The sequence below is a fragment of the Pseudophryne corroboree genome, chromosome 10 (genome assembly GCF_028390025.1).
Source record: "Pseudophryne corroboree isolate aPseCor3 chromosome 10, aPseCor3.hap2, whole genome shotgun sequence".
NCBI lineage: Eukaryota > Metazoa > Chordata > Amphibia > Anura > Myobatrachidae > Pseudophryne > Pseudophryne corroboree.
The window spans coordinates 156,407,428-156,431,755 of record NC_086453.1 but is presented as its reverse complement, the minus strand read 5'-3'; the positions used below and the strand labels follow the sequence as shown (position 1 = coordinate 156,431,755).

At 46.4% G+C, this 24,328-nt stretch overlaps 1 protein-coding gene across 1 annotated transcript in view; it reads left to right on the top strand.

The window, feature by feature from the left end:
* Window positions 1-24,328, top strand: part of LOC134966282 (GTPase HRas) — a 129,849-nt gene that overhangs the window by 39,559 nt on the left and 65,962 nt on the right. The window contains exon 2 of the mRNA XM_063942894.1: window positions 20,208-20,338. Coding sequence (XP_063798964.1) covers window positions 20,228-20,338 — 111 coding nt within the window. The 5' untranslated portion in view covers window positions 20,208-20,227. The remainder of the gene's footprint in view (window positions 1-20,207; window positions 20,339-24,328) is intronic.

The window sequence follows — 24,328 nt, the reverse complement described above, 5'->3', positions numbered from 1 at the left end:
TGGCCCAGGAGAGGGAGGTTTCTCATTCATTGTGTGTTATTGGTCAGTTCATATGTAAGCAATGTCCAGTTTGAATATACAAGTACAGGGATTAACCACTGTGATTCTGCCCACATGCTTTCTCAGGAAGTCCTTTTTTCTCGTAGATTGTGACTTTATATTTCATACATTTGTTCATAACTAATTGTTGCAATGTGTTACAATTTACCCATAGCTATCAAATTAATCCACGCATTCTCCTGACTATTTTGACACTAAGCATGATATAATTAACTTGTTCCGTCCCAATCATACATATATATCTGGTTTTACTCTCTATTATATAAATACAATATAAAACAAGTCTGGTGCTGGACATGTTTTGTCTGTGTGTATATTATGTGTTGTATGAATGTGTCTGTGCGTCTTTATGGAGTTTCTCAGTGATTGCGCTTTTTACCGTATATACACCCACCACGCAACACGCACGCCTTGTGACTCTCCCTTGCGCTTCCACTGAGAAGCACCACTTTGTGCGTGGTTTGTGTTGTCGTCTTTTTCCGACTTCGACACCGCCATGGACAGATGGTCTGTCCACTCAGTTACAGCACTTGAATAACTCTTTGGATAAACGTATTCCTGACCCTCGCCCACCTAAGACTAAACCTAAGAAGTTCTCTAAGCGAGCTGTTACTTCCTCTTAATCCACGCATGTTCCGGATACCTCTTCCGATGAAGGTGGCGTGTATACTGACCCCACAGACTCTGATCATGACGTTTCTGATGGGGAATCTGTTTCACAGATAGATGTTCCTGATCTCTTAGAGGCTTCTTCAGATTGATGATGATCCTGAGCCTGCTACCACATCTAAGAAATAGGACAGGTTCAAACGTCAGAAGGTTACTAAATTGGTTTTACCTCATTCTGACCACTTAGTTGACATACGTCAGGAATCCTGGGAGAACCCAGGAAAGAAATAAACCCCGCACAAGAAGATGCTATCCCATTGTGGCAGAATTGAGTAAAAATTGGGAAACGCCACCGCCGGTGGATTCGTAAATCGCTCGGCTGGTGGTGTCCTCTGCTCTGCCTGTCACTACCGTCACTTCTCTCGGGGAGCCGACGCATAAGCGTTTGGAGGGCTGCTTAAAAGCTATCTATACCCTTGCAGGAGCTGCGTATAGGCCCAACATTACGGCTACTTGGGCCGCAGAAGCTATTGAGGCGTGGGCTCAGGAAATGGAAGCTGAGTTTCCGTCCGATTTTCCTGAACATGCCAGACAATGTGTCTCTTTTATATTGTCACGGCATCTCATTACATCAGGCATGTCCAAACTGCGGCCCTCCAGCTGTTGTGAAACTACATATCCCAGCATGCCCTGACACAGTTTTGCTGTCAGAGAATGCTAAAGCTGTGTCAGGGCATGCTGGGATGTGTATTTTCTCAACAGCTGGAGGGCCGCAGTTTGGACAGCCTGCATTACATTAAAGAAGCAGCTTCAGATGCAGGTGTTCAGGCGGCCACGGCTGCTATGACATCCATTTTGGCTCGCTGTATTCTCTGGTTGCGGTCCTGGTCGGTGGACTTGGACTCTAAGAAAACCCTGGAGGTGCTCCCGTTTAAAGGAAACCTCCTCTTTGGTGAGGATCTCAACAAGATTGTTGCTGCACTACTCCTTCGGCCACGAAGGCTACGAGTATTTCCTTTCGCCCTCTGGGTAATTCAAAGGGTCAGGCGTACCCGAAACAGTCTCGCACTTCCAAAACCACCAAGCCTAAACGTGCCTGGGCTGCCCGTCAGCCGGCTTCCAAATCTGACAAGCCTGCGGCATGACGGGGCGGTCCTCCCCCTGGGGGGATCCCAGGGCGGGAGGCCGACTTCTACAGTTCACCCGGGTATGGTTGAAGGCCACTTCAGACGCTTGGGTACGGGAAGTCGTCACTCACGGATATGCTACATCCTTCAAGACACGTCCCCCTCCTCGCTGTTGCCTGACGGACATCCCTTCGGATCAGGTGAAAGCAACAACTCTCCGTTTAGTGGTACAATCCCTCCTGGACACCGGAGTGGTAGTATCGGTGCCTCTGGCTCAGAGGGGCAGGGGGTACTATTCAACGCTGTTCCTAGTCCCCAAACCGAATGGTTCCTACCGGCCCATTCACAACCTCAAATCTTTGAACAAGTTTGTAAGGGTCTCCAAGTTTCGTATGGAGACCCTTCGCTCTATTGTCCTGGCTTTGGAACCAGGAGACTATATATGGTATCCCTGGATATACAGGATGCTTACCTGCATATCCCTATTGCCATGTCACATCAGCAATACCTGTGGTTTGCTATTGGAAATCTCTATTACCAATTTCGGGCCTTACCGTTTGCCATGGGTCCGCAAATTTTCACCAAGGTCATGGCAGTTATAACAGTTTCACTCTGCCGTTGGGGCATCAGGATCCTGCTGTATCTGGACGACCTGCTGATCCTGGCCAATTCCCCAGAAGTTCTCCTCCGTCACTTGGATCTGACGGTCCAGTATCTGCAAGCCACGGGGGTTTCATCAACTGCAAGAGATCATCCCTGGTCCCTGCCCAGAGCATGGTGCATCTGGGAGCGTTGTTGGACACACACACAGGTTGAAGCTTTAGGACAAGATGCGTTGCTTCACCTCACGTCGGCGATGCAAGTACTAGGCCTCATGGTGTCGGTTTTCGACATGGTGGAGTACGCTTAATTTCATTCCCACCCTCGGCAGAAACTGATTCTTGCCAAGTGGGACGGCCTGCCTCACCGGATCAGGTCTCACAGGATCTTCTTGTCTCCGGAGGTCCGTCTGTCACTGACGTGGTGGCTGCAGGACCAACAATTGAGCAGGGGTCATCCCTTCTGGATCTCCAACTGGGTCCTTCTGACTACGGATGGGGCGCGGTGTTGGAGAAACACTCTCTTCAGGGTCGGTGGACCAGAGAGGAGTCTCTCCACCCGATAAACATTCTGGAATTGCGGGCATTGTTCAGTGCTCTGAAATTGGGCCAGCATCTGGTACTGGTTCAAGTACAGTCAGACAACGCCACTACGGTGGTGTACATAAATCATCAAGGTGACACTCGAAGCCGCATGGCAATGATGGAAGTGTCAAAGATTCTTCAATGGGCGGAACGCCATCTACCAGCCATATCTGCAGTGTTCATTCCAGGGGTCCTCACCTGGGAAGCGGACTTCCTCAGTCATTAGGACTTACATGCCGGAGAGTGGAGCCTTCATCCAGAAGTGGGGCCTACCCGATGTAGACCTGGTGGCGTCTCGACACAATCACAAGGTTTCGGTCTTCGCAGCAAGGATAAGGGATCCTCAAGCAGCGTTCGTGGATGCACTGGCAATTCCATGGAACTTTCGGCTGCTGTACGTGTTCCCTCCGGTGTCCCTCCTACCCAGGGTAATAAGGAAGTTCAAGCAAGAAGTAATAATCCTACTTCTGATTGCTCCAGCGTGGCCCAGACGGCATTGGTTCTCAGACCTACAGGGTCTCTCGATAGAGCGTCCTCTTCTACTTCCTCAACGCTCAGACCTCGTTCAGGTGCCCAGTGTTTACCAGGATTTGGCCCGACTGGCTTTGACGGTGTGGCTCTTGAAGCTTCCGTACTGAGGGCCAAATGATTTTCTGAGGCGTTCATTCACACTATGTTGAAGGCCCGTAAGCCAGCTTCTGCTCTGATTACCATAGGGTCTGAAATGCTTGCTTTGCGTGGTGCACATCTAACAATCCTACGTTTACAAGTTTAGTACGGCCAAACTTTTGGCCTTCCTTCAACAGATAAGATAAGAATAATTTATTGTCACTATACATGGACAGGTATAGCGAAATTACATACAGTTCTCATGTCATATACACCAGATAAAATACATCACATAAGTTTAGCAAAGTTGAGAATTCAAAGCAACAATCACAGAATGGAAGAAACTATTACTTAACCTAGTGGTACGACATCTTAAACACCTATAACATCTCCCCGATGGCAAAAGGGGAAAAAAAACATATTACAGGGGTGACCCCTATCTTCAAGCATCTTGGTTGCCTTCGACAGACTCCTCGCGGTGAGTACTTCCGCCAACCTAGGCAAGGGTTGGCCAATGATCCTCTCCGCAGATTTAATCACTCTTTCCAAGGCAACAAGATCCGAACACTTGGCATTACCATACCACACCATTATTGCGTAGGTCAGCGAGCTCTCAATCACGCAGCGATTAAAAATTCAGGAGTTGATTGCTGCAGACCACAGACGTGATATGCAAGGACCATGATAAATCCTCTGTGAATTTGATCCCCAAAAATTTCACATCGGTGACCCTTTCCACCTCCTCAACATTCAAAATCATTGGACAGATGCTAGGTTTTTTTTTTTTAGATTTCCTAAAATCTATCACAACCTCCTTAGTTTTCTTACTGTTTAATAACAGGTCTGTTTTTTACCCCATACTCAGCGAGCCTTCTCACTTCCTCTCTATAACTGCTCTCATCTCCACCGGTTATCAAACCTACCAGAGTGGTATCATCCGCAAACTTAATCACAGAGATTGTCTCCAAATTAGACTCTCAGTCAGAAGTATACAAAGAATATAAAAATGGACTTAAAACACAACCCTGCGGAACTCCTACATTTAACACCAGTTCTGAAGACGGATCAGGGCCCAGTCTGACTGTCTGCGTGCGATCTGTCAGGAAATCCAACAGCCAATTACATATGGCCGTATCATATCCTATCTTTAAAAGCTTTTTTACTAACACGGCCGGCACTACCGTGTTAAAGGCGGAACTATAATCCACAAATAACAATCTAGCATGAGTGTCTCTATTTTCCAGATGTCAAAGTACCGTGTGAAGCACCATAAGAGCTGCATCTTCAGTTGATCTGTTCGACCGATAGGCAAACTTATTAGGGTCAAATCCCGATGGGATGACACTTTTTAGATGGACCAAGACAATTCTCTCAAAACATTTCATGATTGGTGAAGTGAGAGCAATCTGCCTATAGTCGTTCAGACCAATGAGCGACGCAGTCTTAGGAATTGGAACAGGGACTAGACTTGGGCCTTCGGCTGGCCTCCCTTATGGTTCATATTTCTACCTTCTCGGTATGGTTTCAGAGGAAAATTGCCACTCAGGGTTTCCGGATTCAACCTCCCTATGTCCCACCTATGTCTCCTTGGGATTTGTCGGTGGTTCTGGAGGCTTTGCAAGAGTCTCCGTTTGAACCTCTTGAATCTGCGGACCTTAAGTTTTTCCCTCAAGGTCTTGTTTCTGCTGGCTATTGCCACTACTAGACTGGTATGAGACTTGGGTGTCTGTCTTGTAGGTCCCCCTATCTGATTTTTCATCGTGACCGGGTGGTTCTTCGAACGCGCCCTAGTTATTTACCTAAGGTGGTGTCTTCTTTCCACCTTAACCAAGAGTTTGTGGTATCGTCCTTTGTCTCTCTGGATTTATCCTCCAAAGAGCGGTCTTTGCATGTGGTACAGGCTCTCCATATCTATGTGAAGAGGACAGCCTCCGTTAGGAAGTCTGATTCTCTCTTTGTACTGTTTTTGGTTTTCACAAACGTGGCTGGCCTGCTAACAAGCAGATCTTGGCCAGATGGATTAGAATGGTGATTGCACATGCTTATGTACATGCTTTCCTTCCAGCTTCTGCTACCATCAAAGCCCATTCTACTCGGTCGGTTGGACCTTCTTGGGCGGCCAGCCGTGGTGCGACCCTTGACCAATTGTGCAAGACGGCTACGTGGTCCTCAGTGAACGCGTTCATAAGGTTCCATGCCTTCGATACCTCCGCCTCCTATGATGCCTCCTTTTGGACGCCAAGTTTTTGTTTCCTCTACACTGCGTCCCCTCCCATAAAGAACTGCTTTAGCACATCCCCAATATTGTTCCCTGTGGAATACCAGTGTACCCCGCTGCAGAAAAGGAGATTTATGGTAAGAACTTACCGATGTTAAATCTTTCTGCGCGGTACACTGGATTCCACAGGGCACCCACCCTGACGCACTTTAGCTTCTTTGGGTTGGTATGGCATTAGCCGCTGATAGCTTCTCCTGTCGTGAGAATGTGGTGTCTGTGGCTACTAACTATTGTCGTATTTTACCTGCTACTGCATTGGACTAGTTAACAAAACTGCGGTCCTGTGCACGGAGGCGGGGTTATAGAGGAGTCGTATCGTAGCATCTTGGGAACAGTCGAAGCTTTTAGCCTGTTGGTGTCTCGGATCAAGATCCTACTCTACACCCCAATGTTATTCCCTGTGGAATCCAGTGTACCTCGCAGAAAGATTTAACAAGCGTAGGTTCTTACCATAAATTTCCTTTTTACAGGATCTGACACTCCTACTTTCAGTAGTGTGCTCATCGTAACTACGATCCTAAAGTTCTCATGATACCTAGGCTGTTAGCCTTTTTACAGACGGCCTAGAAGGTCCAGGTCTGGTTACAGATGATACTGACTCCCTTGCCAGATATGCGTACCTTCCTCTAGGGGGTACTCCAGATACAGCCTCCATTTGTCCCACCAGTTGCTCCATGGGATTTGTCCTTGGTTCTTCGGGCCTTACAACAGACTCCTTTTGAAACGGTGGACCTCAAATGGTTAACCAAGAAGACTATCTACCTACTGGCCATCGCTTCAGCCCGAAGAGTTTAACTTTTTTAAGCTCTTTTGTTGCTCCCCCTTATTGGTATTTCACCAGGACCAGGCGCTTCTACAGACTAAACGTGGATACCTACCTAAGATAATGTCTAAATTCGATATTAACCTACCCATTGTGGCACTGGCCTTCCAGGAGCCGGGTCTGTCACGAGGATGCTTGGTTGGATGTGGTCGGTGCTGTCAGTATCTACGCGGACCATACTATTTCCAGTAGGAGAAAAGATTCCTTACTCAAACTCTATGGATTCCACAAGCGGGGCTGGCCAGCCACTAAACAAACGTTGGCACGTTGGGTCCGCATGACCATCTCACAGGCTTACATGCAGACTTATCTTCCTGTGCTAAGTACAATCTCTGTTCACTCTATTTCCTCTGTGGGTTCTTCGTGGGCAGCCTGCCGTGGCACGTCTGCTGAACAACTCTGCAGGCTACTATGTGGTCTACTGCACATGTTTCTTAGGTTCTATGCCTTTATACGTTTGCCTCTCAGGATGCTACATTTGGCCGCAATGTCCTTCTTTCAGCTTAGGAGCGTACCCTCCCTATTACAACTGCTTTAGGACATTCCCAAGATTTACCCTGTTGAGACTATTAACCCCGAAAAAGAAAAGTTATGGGAAAACTTGCTATCGTTTACCCTTTATCCTCAAGGTCCATGGGATTCGCAGGGCGCACCAAGCTTCAATGTGTTACTTTTCCGGTCACCAGTTCCCTTCTCGTCTATAAGAGTGTGACTGTTGTCTGTGTATAGTTCTTCCTTCCCTCCTCTCCTCTCCCCAGCTCCTGCTTTGGGCTTGTTAACTAAACTGAAGAGCCATACCTAAGGTTAACCCTGTGGAAGAAAGAGTTAACAAAGGTACGTTGTACAATAGCGCTTTATTTTCTGCAGGATAATGTGTTCTGCATGTACTGTTTGAGGAAGCCCATGTGCCTAGGTGGGTAAGAACTGTTTTGAAGGCTCGGGGATGAGCAATATCACGTTAAGCAGGTTGTAATATTTTTGTTCAACAGCATATTATCTATTTAAATGTGGTCGTGCTGATTATCTTGATTCTAAGACCCTGCCTGTACACACTATATTTCCTTGCGATGCCGATCCCGCGGAATCGTGCGTTAGCATCGCAAGGGCATACACATGGGGTAATTCAGAGTTGATTGCAGCATCAAATTTTTTAGTTGGGCAAAACCATGTGCACTGCAGGTGTGGCAGATATAACATTTGCAGAGAGTTAGATTTGGGTGGGTTAATTTGTTTCTGTGCAGGTTAAATACTGTCTGCTTTATTTTTACACTGCAGTTTAGATTTCAGTTTGAATACACCCCACCCAAAATAGTTTCTCTCCACAGCTAGGCTATAGTATCGTATTGTGTAGCATAGTCTGTACTGTATGTATTGTATTGCATAGTCTGGGTGTGGTGTGGTATGGTAGGCCGGCGGCCGGGCTCCCGGCGACCGGCATACCGGCGCCGGAAGCCCGACCGCCGACATACCGACAGCGTGGCGAGCGCAAATTAGACCCTTGTGGGCTCGCTGCGCTCGCCACGCTGCGGGCACGGTGGCGCGCTACGCTATTTATTCTCCCTCCAGGGGGGGGGGGGGCGTGGACTCCCACGGAGAAGAAAAACTGTCGGTATGCTGGCTGTCGGGATTCCGGCGCCGGGATCCCGACAGTCGGCAACCTGAAGACCACCCCATAGTCTGTATCATTGTATTGTACTGTGTTGTTTTTCTAAAGGTACAGGGAGTTAGAGGAGGAGGTTTTTTTTTTTCCTTAAACAAAATGGGGGTGGCAGTTATTGACGATCTCACTCAGTGTATGTTGGGTTAGATGTATCCGCACCTGGAGCAACCGACCCAGTGTGAATACATCTGTGCGAGGTGTATGCGAACGGTTGCCCTGGAAGCCCAGGTAACTGATCTAAAGCAAACCGTTACGCGACTGAGGGAGATTCACAATCTCGAGCAGAGCTTAGATAGAACGGTGGAGGAGTTGCAGGGGAGCCACCGGTAGACAAGGATAGCCCGGTAGACAAGGGGGGCCACTGGTAGACAAGGATAGCTAGCTAGGTCACGGTTAGACGGAAGAAGAGGGGGAGACAGGACATCTCGATCGTCCAATCGGGCAAATTTATTGGGGTTTGGCAGAAGATTCTGGGGAGGACAGTGAGGAAATGACGGCACTGGAGGAGACCGTTCCCTCTAGCAACCGGAGGAGTGGTCCCTCCAGGACAAAGGGAACAAAAGAAAGCAAGGTACCTAGTCAGATTGTGGTGGTAGGGGATTCTATTATCAGGAGAACAGACAGGGCAATCTGCTACCGGGACCGTGATCGCCGTACAGTCTGTTGTCTCCCGGGTGCTGTGGTACGGCACATTGCGGACTGGGTAGAAATATTGTTGGGAGGGGCTGGGAACGACCCAGCGGTCTTGGTGCATGTTGGCACCAACAACAAAGTTACTGATAGGTGGTATGCCCTTAAGATAGATTACAGGGACCTAGGCTAAAAATTAAAGGCAAGGACATCTAAGGTAATCTCTGAAATATTACCTGTGCCATGTGCTAGTCGAGGGAGGTAGAGGGAGATTAGGGAGCTAACAAGAAAAAAGAACCAAAGTGTGCGCAAAAGGAAGAGCCAATCAAAAAACAATAATATTTGGATTAATTATTTTTTTATTATTAAATATTTATTTAATTGTAGTTAATACCAAATATAAAAATAAATTAACTATAAATATAATCCTTAGAGTGACCACAATAAGATATTAAAAATGTTATTAAAATGAATAAAACAACACAATCATGAAATATATAACCATCTAATTGATTTCTCATATATGGTTAGTATTCCAAAAGACCAATAATGGATACAAATGTATCAAATCCTGAAGAATAAATGGTTCCTAAAACAGGTAATACTGTGTCACTTTGGATGCATAGTTAGATCACAATAATGCAGAAAAATATTAATGAATGGACTAAAAAGTCCACACTGGCTGGCCAGCCTTAATTAATAATTATTATATTGTGCACAAACAAAAATTTATCCAAGATCAATAGAGTAGATAAATGGAAGATGTATTGCATTTAGGATAGCATGGAATTGAATCAACAATAAGGACTCAAAATTCTTCCAATAACGATCTAAACTGGTAATGATTATCCGTTATACATGTATTCAAAAGTCTTGTGCGGCTAATTAGCTCCTAACCTCGTACGCCCGCTGATGTGAATGCCATTTATTCTTCAGGATTTGATACATTTGTATCCATTATTGTTTTTTTGGAATACTAACCATATATGAGAAATCAATTAGATGGTTATATATTTCATGATTGTGTTTTATTCATTTTAATAACATTTTTTAATATCTTATTGTGGTCACTCTAAGGATTATATTTATAGTTAATTTATTTTTATATTTGGTATTAACTACAATTAAATAAATATTTAATAAAAAAAAAATAATTAATCCAAATATTATTGTTTTTTGATTGGCTCTTCCTTTTGCGCACACTTTGGTTCTTTTTTTCTTGTTATTGGTTTTTTGGGGGTTGGCAGCATCCCCATTTTTCCACATTGTGCGGCACCAGGAAGTTCACCGAGGTTGTAAGTCACGGGCGCCTCTCTTTCTCTTCCTTTTTTTCTAGATTAGGGAGGTAAATGTGTGGCTCAGGGACTGGTGCAGTAAAGTGGGGTTTGTGTTCTTTGAACACTGGGCAGACTTCTCAGTCAGGCCCTATCTTATTTTGTTGCGATGGATTGCACCTGAATGAGGAGGGGGTAGCGGTGCTGGGGGGAAGGATGGTTAGAAGGTTGGAGTAGATTTTAAACTAGGTGCCTGGGGGGGGAGGGATTAGAAAGAATAAGTGGGACAACTAGAGAGCGAAGAAAAATGGGATGTATAAAGTATAATGAGGATGGAGAGGGGGGAAGGAGAAAAATAGTCAGCGATGGTAATTTAAGGAAAACTCAGATTCTTAAGGGAATGTTATCCACAACAAAACTCACGATCATGGAATTACCAAACTTAAGTGTATGATTACAAATGCAAGAAGCCTTAACAAGTAAGATGGGGGAATTAGAAACAATTGCACTTAATGACCAATATGATGGGCATTACAGAGACATGGTGGGACGATTCACACGACTGGGCGGTAAACATGGAGGGGTTCACCCTCTTCAGGAGACATAGGGCTAATAAAAACGGAGGGGGTGTTTGTCTATAGGTTAAGCCTTTCTTAAAACCGTATTTAAAGGAAGTCATATACGAGGGGACTGGAGATAACGTGGAGTCATTGTGGGTTGATATTTCGAGTGGGGTAAAGATACAAAGAAACTTCTAATAGGGACATGCTATAAACCGCCAGATATTAGTGTGTTGGACGAATTACTACTCTGGCAGCAAATCGACAAAGCTGCAGGTATGGGGGACGTCGTTATTGTTGGGGACTTTAAGTACCCGGACATAAACTGGAACACCGAATTGGTAAATACAACTAGGGGTAATAGGTTCTTAAACATGCTAAAAGATCACTACTTGTCCCAGGTAATCGGGGAAACAACTAGGCTTAGGGCTATACTAGACCTAGTACTAACTAATAATGAGGAAATCATATCAAATACTAAAGTAGGGGAGACCCCAGGAAATAGTGATCACAATATGATCACATTCGATATCCGCTTCCAAAAACAACAATATAAGGGTCTAACAAACTTTTAACCTTAAGAAAGCTAATTTCATATTGCTTGAAACAAGCAATGAGGGACATCAATTGGGAAATTGTATTGCATGGTAAGAATACTGCTGAAATGTGGGATGTTTTTACAACTACGCTCAATAAGTACACTCATTTGTATATTCCCATAGTCAACAAAAACAGGAGTAGGAAATTCAAATCGATGTGGCTTAATAGGAGGGTCAAGGAACAAATGGATAAAAGGCGTGCTTTCAAAGCATTTAAGTATGACAGAACGGTGAAATCATTCCAGTTCTACAAGGAATGTAACAAAAAAATGCAAAAAAGAAATCAGAGCAGCAAAAGTAGAAAACAAAAAACAAATCACAAAGGAGAGTATAACCCCAAAAAGTTATTTAACTACATAAACGGAAAAAGGTTAAAAAGGGAGAATATTGGGCCTTTAAAGGGCGAGTTGGATGTCTTGATTAATGATAGGGATAAAGCGGATTTATTTAATAAATTCTTATATAATAGTAGAGCATAACATAAGCTACGAAAACGACCTGATGCTAGGTACTTGGTTAAAAGAGGATGTAGTCTGGGAGAGACTAAGTAAAATTAAATAAATCTCCGGGGCCGGATGGACTCCACCCCAGGGTTCTTATGGAACTTAATGTAGAGATATCGAGACCCCTATATTTGATTTTCAGAGAGTCACATCAGAAACGATACCAAATGACTGGCGTATAGCAGAGATAGTGCCAGTATTTAAAAAGGGTATTATAACTCACCCCGGTAAGTATAGACCGGTAAGCTTGACATCTATAGTAAGAAAATTACTAGAAGGTATATTAAGGGACAGCATACTTGAGTACTTGGATACCTCCAAGGTTATTATTAGTAATCAGCATGGTTTTGTGAAAGAGAGCGATATTGATCAGGGTCATGCAGTGGATGTGATCTTTTTGGACTTCGCTAAGGCCTTTGACAAAGTTCCACATAAGAGACTAATTCTCAAATTAAGGGAGCTTGGGATAGGGGACACTATTTGTACTTGGGTGAATTAGCTGTTCAATAGGGAACAGCGAGTTGGGATGAATGGGCTTCAGTGCTCAGTGGAATACCACAGGGTTCAGTACTCGGACCATTGTTGTTTAACATATTCTTTAATGACCTAGAAGTGGGCCTGGAAAGCACAGTATCCATTTTTGCAGATGATACTAAGCTATGTAGAGTAATTCAGACAAGGATGTTGAGTCTCTACAGAATGACTTATCTAGACTTGAGGTCTGGGCAGATAAATGGAGAATTAGGTTCAATACAGACAAATGTAAAGTTATGCACTTTGAGACTAAGAACAGTCAGACAGCCTATAAACCAAATGGGGAAAATGTAGGGATAACAGTAGTTGAAAAAGATTTGGGAGTGCTCATCGACAATAAACTTGGTAGCAGTACGCAATGTCAAAATGCAGCAACAAAAGCAAATAAGGTGTTAGCATGCATTAAACGGGGAATGGAGACAAGGGATGAGAGTGTAATCCTGCCACTGTATAAATCATTGGTGCGGCCACACCTGGAATATTGTGTAAAGTTCTGGGCACCTCACTATAAAAAAGATCTTGGAACTCGAAAGGGTTCAGAGGCGAGCCACCAAACTGGTTAAGGGGTTAGAGGCACTGGATTATGAGGAAAGACTTAGGGCCATATGCAATTGCGGTTGAATTGCCGCAAATGTCGAAAAACGGGGCATTTTCGACAAAAAAAAACGAATTCGACAATGCAATACAGTACTTTTCGACACAAAAACTGCCGTTTCAGATTCGACTTTTTGCAATTCCACATTTGTCAAATTCGACATGTCTGCAATGGTAAAAATGCGGCTTTTCGACAAAAGTATATTCAATTGAAGAATGTCAATTCGACAACAGTGCTTTTCGACAGTCATTTCGTCAATTTCAGTCCGCCTCATTTTGCTGGCATGATCTAATAAAATTTTTTAAAAACATGTTTTTTTTTGTTTTTTTTTAATTTTTATTGCTAATAGCTTATCTATTTATATTAGAAAGGATTATCTACTTGGTTTGTCTATTTAGGAGCCACAACTATTATTTAATATATTTTTTTAAAATAATATATATTTTTTTTTCACTGACTGAAATAATATGGAGAGATCAGAGCATGTTTTTCAGTGGGAAGGGGTGGGAATGGGTTAAAAATCCTCAAAAAAAATGCGTGGGCTCCCCCCTCCTAAGCATAACCAGCCTCGGGCTCTTTTAGCCGGTCCTGGTTGTAAAAATACGGGGGGGGGGAAATGACAGGGGATCCCCCCGTATTTTAAAAACTAGCATCGGGCTCTGCGTCCGGTCCTGGTGCAAAAAATACGGGGGACAAAAGACGTAGGAGTCCCCCGTATTTTTCACAACAGCACCAGGCTCCACTAGCTAGAGAGATAATGCCACAGTCGGGGGACACTTTTATACCAGTCCCTGCGGCCGTGGCATTAAATCCCCAACTAGTCACCCCTGGCCGGGGTCCCCCCCCCTCCAGCCACCCAAGGGCCAGGGGTGAAGCCCGAGGCTGTCTCACCCAACCCCCCCCCAATCCAGGGGCGGCGGATTTGAGGCTGATAGCTAAGTGTCAAAAAAAGAATATTGTTTTTTGTAGCAGGATTCCAAGTCCCAGCAAGCCTCCCCCGCAAGCTGGTACTTGGAGAACCACAAGTACCAGCATGTGAGGGGGAAACGGGCCCGCTGGTACCTGTAGTTCTACTACAAAAAAATACCCAAATAAAAACAGTACATGCACACCGTGACAGTACAACTTTATTATATACATGCACACCGACACACACATACTTACCTATGTTGACACGAGGCTCGGTCCTCTTCACCAGTAGAATCCACGGGTTACCTGTAAATAAAATTATACTCACAACAATCCTGTGTAGATCGGTCCTCTTCAGAGTTTGTAATCCACGTACTTTGCAAAATAATAAAACGCAAAACCCGGACCACGCACTGAAAGGGGTCCCATGTTTACACATGGGACCCCTTTCCCTGACTGCTGGGACCCCCCGTGACTGCTGTCAAAGCGGTCCCTTCAACCAATCAGGGAGCGCCACGTCGTGGCACTCTCCTGATTGGCTGTGCGCGTCTGAGCTGTCAGGCGGCGCATAGCACATAGGCGCTCCATTATATTCAATGGTGGGAACTTTGCGGTCAGCCGTTGACCGCGAGTTACCTCAACCGCTGACGCAAAATTCCCACCATTGGATACAATGGAGCGCTTATGTGCTACATTGTATCTCGAGTGCGCCGTCTTTTTTAAAAGCATTTTAAAGTAATCCATTTATCTGTTTATTTCTCTATGTGCATGTCCTGCTGTAAGTAAAGAAGCAGGGAGCTAGAGAGATCATAGGACGCACACACAAGTTCAGTTTTATGTTACTGTGGCTACGCGCATGTGACCAGTTGTGCAATAGCCAACAAGTCACTTCGATCCAGACATCAATTAACATGCTTTATAGACTTTCAGGGTTCCAGTTGCACAATACTGTTGGAGTTGTTAACAAACCTTGTACCTCTGTTATCCTCCTCCACTATCATTGGTCATTCCAGTCACCCGACCAGTGAGACAGCTAGCCATGTGTGCTGTCCTCTGGCATGGAATACTGTTTGATATACCATTGTCCTTTAACTGTATTTGCAGAAATGCTGGCCACACGTGGTATCTTTGCACATTTCAGTATGGTTGAGTTAGCAATGAAAGTACTGAAAGATATTGTGACTTTACTATAATTTCAACTTCCATACCAACCATCAAGTTAAGTGGCTAAATCCTTTGCTACAGAAAGAGCATATTTTAATTACAGTTAAACATGGCTAAACTCTTACACCATGTTTTGGATCCAGTAAATTAGTTTACTAATTCATGATATATAAAAGAGGGACTATCCTTTTTAAAAGATTATTTTTAATAGAAAATATTGCTTTGTGTAGAAAGTAAATGTATGTAAACCTCAACCATAGTGGTAATAACTTTAGCATTTTAGGGTTTGCTAGTTTTTCCCTACTGGACCTATTTTAATCTGCATTTCTGCGGCGGGGTACACTGGGTTCCACAGGGATAACATTGGGGTGTAGAGTAGGATCTTGATCTGAGGCACCAACAGGCTAAAAGCTTTGACTGTTCCCAAGATGCTCAGCGCCGCCTCCTCTATAACCCTGCCTCCGTGCACAGGAGCTCAGTTTGTATGTTGGTGCCTGCAGTGCAGGACACTAACAGGCAGGGCTGCTCCAGCAGTCCCTGAAAAGAGGATCTCTACAAGATTGTTGCTGACTTAGCTTCAGCTAAGACTGCGTGTCTACCTAGTACTGCTCCTTCGGTCCCGAAGGTTAAAAGTACTTCCTTTCTTTCCTTTCCTTTCGACCCCCAGGTAAAGCAAAGGGTCAGGTGTACCTGAAACAGGCTCGCATTTCCAAAACCACGAAGCCCAAACCTAAACATGCCTGGGCTGCCCGTCAGCCTGCTTCCAAATCAGACAAGCCTACTGCATGACGGGCGGGTCTCCCCCTGGGGCATCCCAGAGTGGGAGGCCGACTTCTAAGGTTTACCCTGGTATGGTTGAAGACCACTTCCGACGCTTGGGTAAGGGAAGTCGTCGCTCACGGATACGCCATATCCTTCAAGAATCGTCCCCCCTCATCAATTTTGCCTGACAAACGTCCATTCGGATCAGGTGAAGGCAAAAATTCTTCATTTGGTGGTACAGTCCCTCATGGACACAGGAGTGGTAGTGCTGGTGCCTCTGGCTCAGAGAGGCAAGGGGTACTATTCACCGCTGTTCCTAGTCCCGAAACCGAATGGTTCCTCCCAGCCCATTCTCAACCTCAACAAATTTGAACAAATTTGTGAGGGTCTCCAAGTTTCGTATGGAAACTCTTCGCTCCATTGTTCTGGCTTTGGAGCCCGGGGATTATATGTTTTCCCTGGACATACAGGATGCTTACCTCCATATTCCCATTGCTATGTCACACCAGCAATACCTGCGGTTTGCTATTGGCAACCTCCATTATCAATTTTGGGCCTTACCTTTTGGATTGACCACGGCTCCGCAATTATTCACAAAGGTCATGGCAGTGATGACGGCTTTACTCCGCCGTCAGGGTGTCAGGATCCTACCGTATCTGGACGACTTGCTGATCCTGAATTCATCTGGATCTGACTGTCCAGTTTCTGCACGCTCACGGGTGGCTCATCAACTGGAAGAAATCATCCCTGGTCCCTGCTCAGAGCATGGTGCACCTGAGGGCATTGTTGGACACTCACAACCAACGGTTGTTCTTGTCTCAGGAGAAGGTCCTGAACCTTCAGGAGAGAATTCGATGCTTTCTCTCTCGCCTGCGAGTGTTGATACACTCGGCGATGCAAGTACTAGGCCTCATGGTGTTGGCTTTTGACATGGTAGAGTACGCTCAATTGCATTCCCGTCCTCTGCAGAAGCTGATTCTTACCAAGTGGGACTGCCTGCCTCACCGAATCAGGTCTCACAGGATCTCCTTGTCTCCGGAGGTTCGTCTGTCACTGAGCTGGTGGCTACAGGACCATCGATTGAGCAGGGGTCGTCCCTTCTGGATCTCCAACTGGGTCCTTCTGACGATGGATGCCAGTCTGCGGGGACTTCCTCAGTCGTTAGGACGTACACGCCGGAGAGTGGAGCCTCCATCCAGAAGTATTTCAACTCCTAGTGGACAAGTGGGGTCTACCAGATGTAGACCTGATGGCGTCTCGACACAATCACAAGGTTCCGGTCTTCGGAGCAAGGACAAGGGATCCTAAAGCAGTGTTCGTGGACGCACTGGCAATTCCATGGAACTTTCAGCTGCCGTACGTGTTCCCTCCGGTGTCACTTCTGCCCAGGGTAATAAGAAAGTTTAAGCAAGAAGGAGGAATCCTACTTCTGATCACTCTAGCGTGGCCCAGACAGCATTGGTTCTCAGACATACAGGGTCTCTCGATAGAGCGTCCTCTTCTACTTCCGCAACGCCCAGACCTCCTCGTTCAGTGCCCTTGTGTATACCAGGATTTTGCCCGGCTGACTTTGACGGCGTGGCTCTTGAAGCTTCAGTTCTGAGGGCCAAAGGAGTTTCTGAGGCGTTTATTCAAACCATGTTGAAGGCCTGTAAGCTGGCTTCAGCTCGGATTTATCATAGGGTCTGGAATTCTTACGTTGCTTGGTGTCCATCTAACAATCATGACACTTTCAAGTTTAGTATGGCCAAACTATTGGCCTTCCTGCAACGGGGCCAGGACTTGCGCCTTCGTCTGGCCTCCATCAAGGTTCATATTTCTGCCTTGTCGGTATGGTTTCAGAGAAAAATTGCAACCCTGCCTGATGTTAATACATACACTCAGGGTTCGTTTGCGGATTCAACCTCCCTATGTCCCACCTGTGGCTCCTTGGGATATGTTGGTGGTTCTGGAGGCCTTGCAAGAGTCGCAGTTTGAACCGCATGAGGCTGCGGACCTTAAGTGCCTTACTCTTAAGGTTTTGTTTCTGTTGGCTATTGCGTCTGCTAGACAGGTTTCAGATTTGGGTGCCTTATCTTGTCTGTCACCTTTTCTGATTTTTCACCGTGACCGGGTGGTTCTTCGGACACGCCCTGGTTATCTACCTAAGGTGGTATCTTCTTTCCACCTTAACCAAGACATTGTGGTTCCGGCCTTTATCTCTCCTGATTTGTCCTCCAAAGAGTGGTCTTTGGTTGTGGTACGTGCTTTACATATCTATGTGACGAGGACAGCCGCCGTTAGGAAGTCTGATTTTCTTTGTACTTTTTGGTTTTCACAAACGTGGCTGGCCTGTGAATAAGCAGACCGTGGCCAGATGGATTAGAATGGTGATAGCACAAGCTTATGTACAGGCTGGTCTTCCAGCTCCTGCTACCATCAATGCCCATTCTACTCGGTCGGTTGGACCTTCTTGGGCGGCCCGCCGAGGTCCTCAGTGAACACGTTCATAAGGTTTTATGCCTTCGATACTTCCACCTCCTAGGATACTTCCTTTGGACGCTGGGTTCTTGTGCCCGCTACAGTGCGTCCCCTCCCATGACGTACTGCTTTAGGACATCCCCGATGTTATCCCTGTGGAACCCAGTGTACCTCGCTGCAGAAAAGGAGATTTATGGTAAAAACTTTCCGTTAAATCTTTCTGCGAGGTACACTGGGTTCCACAGGGCGCCCACCCTGACGCACTTTGCTTCTTTGGGTTTGTATGTCATTAGCCGCTGATACCTTCTACTGTCGTGAGAATGTGGTGTACGCGGCTACTAACTGTTGTCTCTTTTACCTGCTACTACATTGGACTAGTTAACAAAACTGGGCTCCTGTGCACGTAGGCGGGGTTATAGAGGAGGCGGCGCTGAGCATCTTGGGAACAGTCAAAGATTTTAGCCTGTTGGTGCCTCGGATCAAGATCCTACTCTACACCCCAATGTTATCCCTGTGGAACCCAGTGTACCTCGCAGAAAGATTTAACAACGGTAAGTTTTTACCATAGATCTCCTTTTCATCACCTCTGTATAATTACGTATATTCAAAGCTGGGAGGCATCTGTGGCAGACCGAACCCCATCACAGCTACGCTGCACCCTCCCACTCACTGCCTGTTGGGTTCTGGGTAGAAGAGGGGAGGCTGTGAATTAGCAGTGCTTGCCGTCTGCCTCCTGTGCACCTTTGCTGCCCACTATGCCCAGCACTGTCTGTAAGTCCTGTTGAGTACCCATTAAAAGTCCCAAGGGAGAACACTGATTAGTATTTGCAATCTAGAATATTTAGATTTTCTGGCCATTTAGCAGTGCCAATACAATGGTGTCTCCTTTTTAAATGTTTGGTTTCAGTGACTATACATAAAACAAGGCTTCTCTAAACACATTGCTAGCAGCTCACATTTTCAGGATTTTTGTCAGGAAACGGTCTACTCGGTTGGGTTATTAATTATTCTACCTGTTTCCATTGTCCTAAAACATGAGCTGAGGACCAGATTTGGGGTAATGCTGCTTTAGAACATGTTGGATCTGATTTTGGGGTGTTCCAATTTACTGTCGTTGACCGCGGGTAATTGTATTGCTGGGGGCTATCCGGTTAGCCCCAGTGCAGCGCTCTCTTCTCTTTCCACCTCGCCCCCCCCCCTCTCCACCTCCGCCCCCCCCCTCTCCACCTCCGCCCCCCCCCTCTCCACCTCCGCCCCCCCCCTCTCCCCCTCCCCCCCCCCCTCTCCACCTCCGCCCCCCCCCCTCTCCCCCTCTCCACCCCCCCCCCCCCCCCCTCTCCCCCTTTCCCCCCACTGGCTCTTATCGCGGATTATGGTTCGGGTGCCTCAAGCACCCAAGGCATAATCCACTATAAGCGGGCTGCTGGAGCCGCAATAACAGATGGGAACCGTGCGTTCTCGCATGATTGCGGGTCCGTTTTCAGCCGATGAAAATGGCCTGTAATAGGATATTACCATTTGTCATTAATCAAGATATCTGGCTCTGTTCTTTTCCTTTCATTTAAATCTCACTTTGGAGGTCATACTCTGGAGAAAGTGCACCTAGCTTGGGGCTGATGAAAGTTTTGATGTTTGCGTCTAAAGACTTATAAAGCATGATTGCAGCGTCTAAAAGATGCTCATAGTGGACGTCTCAGTACTCATTCAGACACATGACTATACACGAGGAAAGGGCTTGTAGCAGTATTTACATAACGTGCAACTGGCAAAAGACGCAAGCATGGACACCACTTTGTCTGTCTTGGATTCAGGCCCACTGGATCTAGTTGCTTACCGAAGAGCTCATCATCTTCCCCTTTCTTTTCAGGCAGGATCTGTGCAAGTGAAATGACTGAATATAAACTTGTTGTGGTCGGTGCTGGAGGCGTGGGCAAGAGTGCTCTGACCATCCAGCTCATACAGAACCACTTTGTTGATGAGTATGACCCCACTATTGAGGTGAGTTGAAACCTCATTTGGCAAAGTGGCTATTGTTCCTTTCTGAAAGGTCCTTGTTGGTTGCAGTAGTGCTAATGGCTTGTGGTTTTGCTTTTGATCATTGTTGCTTGAATAACATCCCCAAAAGTTCAATAAACAATATATACTTTGATCAGTATTTCCAGTGAAGCACTTTCACATTTTATGAACGCTCTTAACACCTTTCACTTCACCTGTGTCCTCTTTTTCATGTGCCTAGAAGCATTGTGATGACTAAAAAGCTGCCTGTATTTTATAAAGGATATACCTTTTTATAGCTACATTATACAGCAGTCTGCTTTTTGTTTTATCCACTGTGTAGGCTATGATATAACAGTACATCCTATAGGCAGTAAAGTCTATGCAGAGGTGGGGCAGATGTACTAAGCTGCAGAGAGAGATAAAGTACCTGCTAATCAGCTCCTAACTACCTTGTTACAGGCTATGGGGTAGGTGTATAAAGCAGTGATAAGTGGAGAGGTATGCCATGGCAACCAGTCAGCTGCTACATATATTAAGAGTGCATTTGATAAATGTTACTTCAAAGCTGATTGGTTGCCATGGAACACTTCTCTACTCTTAAAACTGCTTTATACATCTACCCCCTCAGTTTGTAACATTACATTAGCAGTTTTTTTGTTAGTTTATCTCTTTACTTTATCTCTTCAAGGCTTAGTACAGTACATCTGCCCCTAATGGTGGGTACACACTAGGTGATACGCTCCATGAGCCATATCGCATAGTGTTTTCCTTCCTCTCCTGGACCATCGACATAGTGCATACACACTGTGTGATATTGCAAGCGAGTTCGAACAGTGATGTGCCACGGCTGGCCTGAACACGCATCTTCTGACGATATTGTCAGATTGAACTGCATGTACGGCCGACACAACCCCGTGTAGCGCGCATCGGGCATCGCCCGTAGCATACACACTGGGCCATATTGTAAACAATCTCTCTCATGAGGCTAAAAATGAGCGATATTGTTTACAATATCGCCTAGTGTGTGTGCACCTAAAGTGTCATAAACTGGACACACAACTATGTTAATCATCTATGTTGATACCAACTTGTATTGCTAGAGTAATCATGGCATTTGGAATTGCCATAAATAGATGACTTGAATCTCTTGACATAGATCCCGATTCAGCAATGGACCCAATCCAATTTTTATACAGTTGAGCGATTATTGGCTGGTTGCTCTTGCGTCTTAATCGCAGTGAGGATTTATTCGCAGTGATTTTCAGGGGCCATTTGGAGGAGGCTACAGGAAGTGGTGGCAAAAACACTGGGGTGTCAGGACTGTTTCCGGGGCGTGTCTCAGACTGCAGCCTCATACACCATTAAAATGTCTCTGGCGTCTTACTGCTTGCAGCCATGCTTCACGACCATAATGCTTCTCAAATGTTTAATAATTGACTTATGTGCGACAGACGCTTCATCTGTATATGCAGCCAGTGGGCGTCTCCATACAAATCCAGGCGGCTGTGGCATTTGCATATTTTACCCACAGTTACTGCGTACATTTCTCTTACGTCCTAGAGGATGCTGGGGACTCCGTAAGGACCATGGGGTATAGACAGGCTCCGCAGGAGAGAGGGCACCTAAAAAGAACTTTGACTCTGGGTGTGCACTGGCTCCTCCCTCTATGCCCCTCCTCCAGACCTCAGTTCGATCTTGTGCCCAGAGGAGAATGGGTGCACTGCAGAGAGCTTTCCAGAGGGGTGGTATTCATGTGACCGCCGGTCAGCTGACCGACAGTCACATGACCTCCTCAGTGAGCCCGACGGCTCACTATCCCGATGGTCGGCATGCCGACCAACAGGGACTATTTCCAGTCGTGGGTGTCCACGACACCCATAGAGTGGGAATAGAACCCGTGGCGACCACAGGTCGCCACCAGCCCGCAAGGGGCTTGCTGCACTCGTCCCTCCCCGCCGGGATCCCAGCGTCGGTAAGGTGACCGGCGGTCAGGAGACCGCCGGTCACCAGTACTACACCCCTCCAGAGTTTTCTATGGAAAAATAATTTTGTTAGGTTTTTTATTTTCAGGGAGTCCTGTTGGCAACAGGCTCCCTGCATCGTGGGACCGAGGAGAGAGAAGCAGAGCTGGCTTGTCAAGTTGGGCACTGCTTCTAAGGCTACTGGACACCATTAGCTCCAGAGGGAGTCTGAACACAGGTCTCACCTGGGGTTCGTCCCGGAGCTGCACCGCCGTCCTCCTCACAGATGCCGAAGATAGAAGCCGGATAGAGAAGGCAGAAGACATCTTAGGCGGCAGAAGACATCAGATCTTCATGAGGTAAGGCACGCAGCGGTAAGCTGCGCTCCATTGCTCCCAGTCACACACACACAGAGCAGCACTGATGGGTGCAGGGCGCAGGGGGGGGGCGCCCTGGGCAGCAATAAACCTCACATTTTGGCACAAATACAGTTGGATTAGACTGCGGAGGCAGTAAATCTATGATCCCCCGCCATTTTATTGAAAAATCACTGGGACCGAAGCCCGCCGTCGGGTGGGCGGGGCTTGATCCTCAGCACTAACCAGCGCCATTTTCTCCACAGAAGCTGCATGAGGAAAACGCTGGCTCCCTGGTCTCTCCCCTGCTGAACTCACAGGCTGGAAAAAAGAGGAGGGGGGCACATTAGCGACGCAGTGAGTGGGAATTGGCATAATATATATAAAAAAGCGCTATCTGGACATATTTTTTCCAGTGTTTTTAAGCGCTGGTGTGTGCTGGCATACTCTTTCTCTCTCTCTCTCTCTCTCTCTCCTCTTAAGGACCTGGTTGGGGTTTTGTCCCTGTGTGTGTGGGGTGTTCGGTACGTGTGTGTCGACATGTCTGAGGCAGAAGGCTTCTCCAAGGAGGAGGTGGAGCAAATGAGTGGTGTGTCCCCGTCTGTTGTGCCGACTCCAGATTGGATGGACATGTGGCATATGTTGAATGCAAGTGTGGCATCTTTACATAAAAGGCTTGATAAGGCTGGTTTAGGGGGGACATCAGGGGGTCAATCCTCAGATTGGACCGACTCACAGGGCCCGTCGGGGTCTCAAAAGCGTCCCTTAACACAAGACACTACTACCGACACGGATTCTGATTCCAGTGTCGACTATGACGAAGTAAAATTGCACCCTAGGGTGACTAAAACCATTCAGTGTATGATTGTGGCAATAAGGGATGTGTTGCATATTGTGGATGAACCCTCGGTCCCCGACACAAGGGTACACATGTTTAAGGAAAAGAAACAGATTATTAACTTTCCCACATCTCATGAATTAAATGAATTCTTTGGAAAAGCTTGGGAGACTCCGGATAAGAGACCGCAGATCCCCAAAAGAATTTATATGGCATACCCTTTCCCTAAGCAGGAGAGGGAGATTTGGGAATCACCCCCCACTGTGGACAAGGCCCTGACGCGCTTGTCCAAGAAAGTAGCGCTACCGTCTCCTGACACAGCGGCCCTTAAGGACCCTGCAGATCGCAGGCAAGAAACTACCTTAAAGGGTATTTCTCTGACGTCCTAGTGGATGCTGGGGACTCCGTAAGGACCATGGGGAATAGATGGGCTCCGCAGAAGACTGGGCACTCTAAAGAAAGATTTAGTACTATCTGGTGTGCACTGGCTCCTCCCTCTATGCCCCTCCTCCAGACCTCAGTTAGAATCTGTGCCCGGACAGAGCTGGGTGCTTTTAGTGAGCTCTCCTGAGCTTGCTAATAAGAAAGTATTTTAGTTAGGTTTTTTATTTTCAGAGAGCTTCTGCTGGCAACAGACTCTCTGCTACGTCGGACTGAGGGGAGAGAAGCAAACCTACTAACTGCGGCTAGGTTGCGCTTCTTAGGCTACTGGACACCATTAGCTCCAGAGGGATCGAACACAGGACCTGACCTTGTCGTCCGTTCCCGGAGCCTCGTCGCCGTCCCCCTCGCAGAGCCAGAAGACAAAAGCCGGCAGAAGCAAAGAAGACATCGA